The sequence below is a fragment of the Sinocyclocheilus rhinocerous genome, unplaced genomic scaffold, assembly GCF_001515625.1.
Source record: "Sinocyclocheilus rhinocerous isolate Xijiao unplaced genomic scaffold, SAMN03320098_v1.1 scaffold996, whole genome shotgun sequence".
Classification (NCBI taxonomy): domain Eukaryota; kingdom Metazoa; phylum Chordata; class Actinopteri; order Cypriniformes; family Cyprinidae; genus Sinocyclocheilus; species Sinocyclocheilus rhinocerous.
The window spans coordinates 1,369,861-1,379,648 of NW_015660490.1; the positions used below are offsets into that span (position 1 = coordinate 1,369,861).

Sequence of the window (9,788 nt, forward strand, 5' to 3'; positions counted from 1 at the left end):
CACACACTCACACGATGCGCAAAACTCCGCATTTGAACGGTCAATAGCAAATACTTAAACTAATAACTAAACAGTAGCTGATTCAGAAGCGCCAGATTGTCATAGCAAAGTCAGAATTACCTCCTCTCCTAGGTTCACGAAACGGTCGTCCATAAAATGCATTGCTGTTCTGTTGTAAGTAATCTTAAAGATTCCTAAATGCATCTACTTTCGTAAGGCCAAATAAAGTGCTTTTGCTTTCGCCTAGAAACACACATCTTCTCCCTGACATGGCTGCTTCAACACTAACTGTGGTTACTGAAACCACGCCTTCTTTCTGTGCGTGAACATTTGGGTGGCATTATGCAAATATTTCCACATAGTGGGGTAGATATGTGGGGGCGTGTTAGAACGAGCCGTTTTAAGGGGGCGTGGCAGAGTCTTAACTTTGATAAAGAATATCTCTTTGGTTTTGAGACTTCAGTCTTTGCAACTTCAGGGATCTTATCTATGTACAATCAGCTTGTAACACTCCAAAGAGAAAGGAAAACTTGAAATCGCATCATATGACCCCTTTAAGACCCTAAAGAATCATATCAACTTGTGGAAAATAGGCATCCTATGACCCCTTAAAGTAATTTTTCTTTGGATAGCGTGCCTTGAAAATGACAGTCATTATTCATTTTCATTGTATGGAATTGAGCAGTTTGGACATCCAGCTATAAATGTCTCTTCTTATGTTTCATGAAAGAAAGTATGTCAAACCAGTAAAGAAAGTCAAATAAGGGTGATTAAATGACAGAATATTATTTTTTGGATGAACTATTCCTTTAAGAACAGTCTTTGTTGGCTTATTTTGTTAAGTAAAGGCCTGTTCACGCAAAGGCATATATATGTTTGGTGTGAATATTCACCATAAACATTTTAATTTGATTAAACAGTTGTTCACGTTCTGTTAAGATTGACAAACATTTGTATGCCGTCAATTCAACAGAATTTTTATATAGAGATGTTCTGATCTCTTTTCCATTGCACTGTGAAGAAAACTGGCCAGCCAATACGATTAGCACTTTTGGTTGAACATATATATTAAAATTTATTATATTATTTATTTCAAAAAATGAAAAGTTTATTTTTGGGGAAAAAAAAACTATATATATATATATATATATATATATACACAGTATATATACATGCATTTTTTTATATATATTTTTAAAATCGAACATTTTAGTGCTGTGTAATAGCTCAAAATGATTATTAATATACAAAGCAAATATATACAGGAATATATTTTAATGTTTATTTACATGCTTTGATACAATACAGATATTTGAGTGACTCAGTTATTGATTTCACATATATTTTTTTGTTTCCACTATTCATACTTTGATGAACAATCATTAAGAGTTCAGCATCACCTGCATGTCAATCATTTACCAGCATCTCACACTGAATTCTTTTCATAGTCATTTAAAGGGGTCATATGATGCGATTTCAAGTTTTCCTTTCTCTTTGGAGTGTTACAAGCTGATTGTGCATAGATAAGATCCCTGAAGTTGCAAAGACTAAAGTCTCAAAACCAAAGAGATATTCTTTATCAAAGTTAAGACTCTGCCACGCCCCCCTAAAACGGCTCATTCTAACACGCCCCCACATATCTACCCCACTATGTGGAAATATTTGCATAATCCCGCCGCAAATGTGCACGCAAAGAAAGAAGGCATGGTTTCAGTAACCGCAGTTAGTGTTGAAGCAGCCATGTCAGAGAGACGCTGTGTGTTTCTAGGCGAAAGCAAAAGCACTTTATTTAGCCTTCCGAAAGTAGATGCATTTAGGAATCTTTAAGATTACTTACAACAGAACAGCAATGCATTTTATGGACGACCGTTTCGTGAACCTAGGAGAGGAGGTAATGCGGAGTTTTGCGCATCGTGTGCGCGCTTCTGAATCAGCTACTGTTTAGTTATTAGTTTAAGTATTTGCTATTGACCGTTCAAATGCGGAGTTTTGCGCATCGTGTGTGTGAGAAAGAGAGAGAGAGCGCTCGCGCGTGAGAGAGGTGAAGCTCGCGTTTATGGTAAGGGGCGTTACATTTCCGACAGGTGCTTGTGGTGTTCGGCCAATCACAGTGCACTGGGTCAGCTGGCCAATCAGAGCGGACTGCGCTTGTCAAAGGAGGGGGCTTTGTAGAAAACGAAGCGTTTGAGAGAGGCGGGGCATAGAGGACCTACAATAATGTACAGTATTTGAAAAATAATGTGTTTTTTGAACATTAAAGCATGTCAACATATTCTGTTACACCAAATACACAAAATAATGATCTTTAAAAAAGCATCATATGACCCCTTTAAAAAAAGACACATTTCATTACCCTTCCAAACATTCGCTTACTAGTTGCCTTTTTATCTCAAATTGATGGATTTAATTACATTCTGCTGGATGTGTAAGTGTATCATTTAAATTTTTTTGTCCACGCTCCATAAGTATCCAGCTGAAGTTTCTTGCTCTGTTTCAGTCAAGAAGCACTTGAAAAGCAGGGACGAGATAAGAGACAGGTGTGTGTGAGAGTTTAGTCGGTGAGCGCATTCACCAGAGACCCATGAATATGGATTTGAGGGGGAGAAAGAGGCAGTGGATTGTTTTGGAGTGTTCTTGTTTTAAGGTTACACAATGTGCCCGTCTTCAGAAGGTCATCATAAGGCTCCGACATCTCCCCGAGGCGCGTGAACCTAGCTTGTTTTGCGCATGATCCGGCTCACCAGAACGTCAACCCGCTGGAGCGCCGTGCCCGAAAGCTCTTCTGATTCTTCCTCGAAACTCCGGACCTCACAAACCCGCTGTAGGGAAGCAATTCACGATTCCACAAGATACTGTTCAAGGCAGAATTCCTCTTGAGACTATTTCTCGTACATCTTCAATTTGTTTATGCATCAAACGGCGGCCCTGTACCTTTCGTTCACTTTCCAAATTCTCTTTCATGCTGATCACAAAGAGAAGTTCTAATGATTTGCCGCCCTTGAAGCAGAAAGCGGCAAAGAACTATAAACCACATGTGCCATCAAGGCCTTCAAACACCTGCTATATGGCTCCTGCCAGCCTTTCCACAGCTCTTACAACAAGCCTTGAAATGTTGTCATTTTCAAAAAGTGGTTTTTGAGTATTTTACAGCCGGTTTGGAATAAAGTGGCACCAAATTGTGTTTTGACACTTAAATGTCTCATCACATTATGTAACAAAATATCAATTTAAGAGGCATCAGAGCCTCACAGAGTAACCGCAAATGTAGTTCATCACATTAACTATAAAAACGATTCAGTGTTTCTCAACCACAAAGTGTCCTAAAGAAATGATTCAAGAAAAACGTCTACGCTTTGCACAGAATTCCCCATCAAAATTTCCTTTAACTCTGCTTTTCATGGAAAGCAGCTGTGCATTGTTAATTGCGTCAGGCTGAATTTTACAAATAAAGCACATCTATAATTAGCCTAATTTGCATAGAAAGGAGAAAAAAAAATGACAATTTAAATACAGTGTAGTGCCGTTTTAGCACATTTAGCACCAGAGGCACGTTTCAGAAAGTATGTTTTGAGTATGTTAACCATGAAACGATGGAAACTTTCCGTTTCAGAATGGAAGGCAAATCTAACCCATTTCTGTAAGGAAAGTGTGCCTCGCTCTCACGCTCTCTCTGAGAATTTTTGTGTTGTTTCCTTGGCAAAAACCCATCAAAGAGGAGTTTCACAGGGCTGCAGGTCAATGGTGTAGCAATCGGTTAAAATGAGGCTAATCTGAAAAATGACGTTCACTTGATAACATCTTGCTGCGACCTCTGGAAGTAACCTAGTAATTAGAATTTCCTTTAGGATTTCCTGATGTGGTTGGATGCATTGATGACACGCATATTCCCATCACTGCATCTTGCGAAAATGAAGCTGATTACTGTCTGTCAGTAGGAAATCCTATATTCATATTCATCTGTGGCTTTCTCCTCTTCATCTGTCAGTGGTGCTGGTGCAGGTCCTTCCATTTTGCGAGCTCTGCCTTCTTGCTGTTGGCTGAATAGAAGTCAAATGTTAATTTCATTACCCTAATTAAGAAATGTAATGGGTTGGATTAGAGAGTGTTTAATTACAGTGGGTATAGGAAAGAATCACCCCCTTTAAAATAATCACATTTTGTAGCTTTGCAGCCTGATATGAAGACGGACACAGTTTTTGTTTTATCCAGCTGTATTTACAGCATTTCAGTTCTTGGTAGTGCAACTGAAGCAAACAATCAACTATGGGTGGCAAGGCACTGTCAAAAGATCTTCGGGATAAATTTGTGGACAGGCACAAGTCAGGAGATGGATACAAAAAGATTTCAAAGGCTTTTTCAGTGCCTGGAAACACAGTGAAACTGGTCGCTCCAAACTGGATGAAAGGGCTGGAGGAAACTGGTCAGAGAGGCGACCAAGAGGCATGGCCCAGTCAGAGCCCAGACTTAAACCCCATTGAAAATCTGTGAATGACCTGAAGACTGCAGTCCACAAACACTCACCATCAAATTGAACTGAACTTGAGCAATTCTGCAAAGAAGAGTGAGCAGATATTGCAAAGTCTAGATGTGCAAAGTTCGTAGAGACAGACTAAAGGTAATTAAAGCAAAAGGTAGTTCAACAAAATACTGACACAAGGGGGTGATCCTTTTTCCAACTCAGTGATTCTGTTTTTTATGTATTTATTTTTTGTCTGACATGTTGGTGTTATGTCTTTCACTTGGATGCTATATGTTGCACGGATAAACAAAAAGTTAGTTTTTGTGGAGTCACGCCAGTGTTATTTTAGTATGATTTGTGTACCTATTACAGTACTTATTCATATTTTAGCTTTTAATTATATATTTTTTGTTTTTAGTTCAGCTTTTGTCATTTTTATTTGTTTTTGCTTTTTTTTTAAATACGGTAACACTTTACAATAAGGTTCCATTTGCTATGCATTAAATAACAATGAGTAATACGTTTGTTAAAGTATTTATTAATCTTTGTAACATTAGTTAATAAAATACAACTGTTCATTGTTAGTTCATGTTAGCTCAGGTCCATTATATAACATTAATAGCTTTTAATTATATATTTTTCGTTTTTAGTTCAGCTTTTGTCATTTTTATTTGTTTTTGCTTTTTTTTTAATACGGTAACACTTTACAATAAGGTTCCATTTGCTATGCATTAAATAACAATGAGTAATACGTTTGTTAAAGTATTTATTAATCTTTGTAACATTAGTTAATAAAATACAACTGTTCATTGTTAGTTCATGTTAGCTCAGGTCCATTATATAACATTAATAGATACAACTTCTGATTTTAATAATGTGGTAGTAAATGTTGGAATCAACATTAACTAAGATCAATAAATGCTCTAGAAGTATTTTTCATTTTTAGTTTGTTAACTAATGTAGTTAACTAATGTTAACAAATGGCACCTTATTTTGAAGTGTTGCCTAAAATACTTCTACATTATTTAAATAATACATATTTAAAATACTTAATTAATTAGGCTTATTTTCCTTCATTATAATATCAGGCCGTTGCATCACCTTAACATTTGTGTCTTTATGCCTTCAAAAAAATATCAAAATGAATCATGTAACAGAATATTAAAGTGCTGTATGAATCGCATTTTAATGTATTTTTAGTTATGCATCATGTCACTGACCCAGCAGTATGCATCCTAGTTTTAATCCAAGTGCAATTAATACCAATTGTATCTCAATTAAGTTTGAGTCCAAACCTTTGATCCTCATTGCATATTCTCGACCGAACGTTTGATCAAACACATCTCTATTCAAAAGCCAGAATCTAATTTGAAATGATCATATTTTATTAATGAGCTTCATATTGCATTGGTTGCAATAAGCAGCATGTGTGTGGCGTGTCATAATAATGACATTAGAGACCTCTGCTGTACTTTGTTAATCTGCTATTTGTCACCATTGTTTTACGCAGCTCTGGAAAGTAAATGTTGTTGACACACAGCGCGACGGTAGTTTTTGTCTAGGCAGGTGCGGTGATTCACTCTGGCTCTGTCTCTTGCCAGCGGTGCACTGCGGTTCTGTCTCTCCCCGCCGAGTCTCTTTAATTAGTCGCCGATGTCGGTTGTCAGTGTTGCGGCGGCGAGTTGCTGGGCTCCCGTGGCGCTCCGCCGGCGGAGGAATTCATAGCGAGCAAACATGTTCTGAGGTGTTCTCATTGGGCGAGGGAGGAGATATAGAGATGTGAGTCCTGAGGGAAGCTTCCTTACAGAGGAGTGATGCTCGATGAGTAGCAGACATGGGGCAGGGATCCACAACTGCAGTGTGAACATACATATCCTTCATTCCTGTAGAGGTTTGCTGCAGGAGAAACATGGTTCTGTGAAATAGAATGGATGGGGTTGGAAAGGTTAGATCATGTGTTGGGCCCACTAACAATGTAAAAAAAAAAAAAGGTTTTCAAAGTTGTAAATAAATCAAAGATTATTGGAATATGCTTTACAAGAATATACTAATAGTATACTTTAAAATTGAATGTCTATTTATTTTATTCATTCTTTTTTTTTTTCTGACAATGTTTTCTGTATTTTTTTTTTTTATCAGGATCTCATTTATTTGAAAATACATTTACAATGCAATTTATACAAAGCGTGGCAATTCTATAATGAACATGTGTTTAATTGGATATTTTGGGAGACATAAAGTCAAAAAATGTCTGTGATACAACCCGATTTTATAATGAATAAAATGAAGTCTGATATATTGTAAGATTGACATTTTTGAAAAGAATAAACGAGTATTGTTGTTATTTCTTTAAGAAAGGCAGATAAGCAATTGTTGTTGTTATTCAAATAGTTCAAATAATATTAATCATTTCTAAAATGTATGTTCTCTAAACTGAAGTTATGCGCAGCCAGCAAGCAAAAACATGCAGGGGATAAAAAAAAGAAACAATATCATAGAGAGAGGACCACTGGAGACCATTATGACTGTGTCAAGATGTTTAAGTCTTGGTTCAAAGAATGCAAAACTCTGAAATTGGAAAGACAAGCACGGCTGCTAAGATGGGTGACATATGATAGAGACTTCAAACCTGCACAGATGGATGTGCGGTTTAAACAATGGATATGGAATGGAATTACATCATATTGTACAGTTTCATCCAAGATTGGTTTAGAAAGCTTCCAACATCTTATTGATACCTATAATTTAGAGAAGCACGATTTCTATAGATATTTACAGCTTAGAAATCACTTTAATAAAAATATTAATAATGAGGCAACTGAATTGAGTCTCATAAACGTTTTTGTTGATGCGTATAAAGGTGGTATTCACAGGAAACTGGTGTCAAAAATATATTTCATGTATACAGTCCTCTAAGTCTCACTCTACCTTATATATTAAAGAAAAATGGGATAAGTTTACATGGAATAGTGTTTTCTCTTTCCCATTTTGTTCTTTCTGCTTTAATTTTTTTTTTCTTATTAATATATTGTTTATTTTTTATTGAATTAATGATAATGAATTCAATCACAGAAATTGCACATTGGATCTCCATGTACATTTATTAAATATTTAGCCTTTTTTCCCCCCTAATTTACAGCCATTCTGCACATTTCTGTGAAGCCATGAATGTGAAAAGAATAACTGGTCTAACTTTCGCATGAAACTTTTTTTCACATTCCACAGTACTTTAGACATTTACATTTTTTTGTGTTATGCATTGTTTCAGAATGTACTACACTGCCTCAAACAAATGCTGAGTCCCTTTGATCTCATTCTGTCTTTGGCTGTTCCACTCTCTCAGGTTTACATTCCCTGCAGAACCGCTATTGTTCTGGTCAACGAGGAAATCGATTACTGCTACTGAAACACAATCAGCGATTCACCGCGAGATGGAAACCCAGCACACTTCTGTGACTCAACCGACCTCCGTTCACAGCGTGTTTGCCATCATCCTTTAGAAAGCCCACATTTTCCCGTGAACCGCCACCAAACTGAATTGAGTACAAGATGTTCCCATTCCCATGTTACCCCATTTCTGTCATTTTTTTCTGTCATTGTTCACACATTATTGATTATCAAGAATTAGTTTCCCAATATCCCACTGCCCGACTAGTTTGAAATGGTTAGATCATTGCCAGATTTTTTGCCTGATCAAGAATACATGTTTATTACTACTGAAATTGCTATTCAACAATGAATAATTAATGTTGAGGTAAATAATCACTTTGACTGTGGTCAGTATTATAAGCAATATTAGTCAGCACTGTATTTATAATACTGTAATTGTGAAAAGTAAATATAATTACTTTACATAAGTTTGATCTTTCTGCTATTTTAATTTGACACTAGCTTTTTTTTGACATTCTGTGTCAGTGATTTAACTTCTGTATATTTATGTGCACCATGTATTCATTTGTCCAAGTAAAAAAAAAAATATCGTTTGAGAACGATGTATTGATTACATGTCAGTTCAGTGCTGAGCTCGTCAACAAAGTTGAATTATATATTTTTAATGCATGAACTCCGCGTAAAGTCATAGAATCGAAATTATATATTTTATTTTCCTGACAGGCTGGTTTTCAGTGCCTTTCAAACTTTTCAATCATAACCAGGTTTTGATGAATATTAATTTGACTAAATAAGAAATTATTTTGATTAATTTATAATATTAAAGCTGAGATAATATAACTTGTGCTAATACTAAATATTAATTCATTTTCAGTTAAAGACAGTCGTGCTATTTCACTGTCCAGCATTTTACTTTTTAAACATCTTTTATAATATATGTTCTTCTTTCTCTTCAACAACAGCAGCTTATCCCTGAGATCCAAAAGTCTGTGTGTGAAAATATATATCCAAATTATTATAATCCTGAAGCTGCTCTCCTCAAGACATCATTGGACACATTTGTTGCTCATTTTCTCCTGTCTTCTTATTTCGTGGTTCGAAGAAATCTAAATTTGCCCTCAATTTAATTTGATGCTCACATAGATATACAGTATTTGGTAGCATAATCTGTCATACTGAGAAACGGCTTTCCAGAAACCATCTTGAATGAAGATTCATCACCACTGCTTTATTTGGTTATTATGAAAATATTGCAGCTAATGAGAAGGTTTTATTTAACTGAAACAAAAAAAAAGCATTAAAACAGTCAGATTCATAAGTTTGGAAGGTCCTTGTGATGGTCAACAAATATTTGTGTTCACTGCTTAATTTGGTTATTATGAAAATATTGCAGCTAATGAGAAGGTTTTATTTAACTGAAACAAAAAAAAAAAGCATTAAAACAGTCAGATTCATAAGTTTGGAAGGTCCTTGTGATGGTCAACAAATATTTGTGTGCAAAGTTTGTGTGTGGAAGCCATAATAAAATGAAATAAACTACTTCTGAAAGAAAGACTTTGCTTGTTCTTTGCTCTTCTAGAACTAAACAGAGTTTTTAAAGTCAAATTGCATCCTATTCTCAATGTCTTTAGCATTTTAGGTTGCTGTTACCATGAAAAAAACCTTAAAAATGACCACTCATATGTCATAATCGAGTCAATCTCACTTTACCATACACTAGTCAAATATAGTTTCATATTGTACCATTACTGGTGATTCAGTTATAGCTATTTCATTCTTGCTTTGAATTAAAAAGGATTTGTCTCTTGAAGCTGGTTGGTTTAGCTTAAAAGTCTTAACTGATTTTAAAAGATTTTTTTTTTTATTTTTTTTATGTATATGGAGAAGGTAAATCTAATTTAAAGCAGCACTATGTAACTTTTTCTGTGTTCAAAATTTG

General features: G+C 35.5%; 1 protein-coding gene across 1 annotated transcript in view; it reads left to right on the forward strand.

The window, feature by feature from the left end:
- The window catches only part of LOC107724947 (1,4-alpha-glucan-branching enzyme-like), a 180,799-nt gene extending 171,600 nt beyond the window's left edge, over window positions 1-9,199 (forward strand). Inside the window, exon 16 of the mRNA XM_016534042.1 lies at window positions 7,803-9,199. Coding sequence (XP_016389528.1) covers window positions 7,803-7,865 — 63 coding nt within the window. The 3' untranslated portion in view covers window positions 7,866-9,199. The remainder of the gene's footprint in view (window positions 1-7,802) is intronic.
- Window positions 9,200-9,788: the final 589 nt, after the last annotated feature.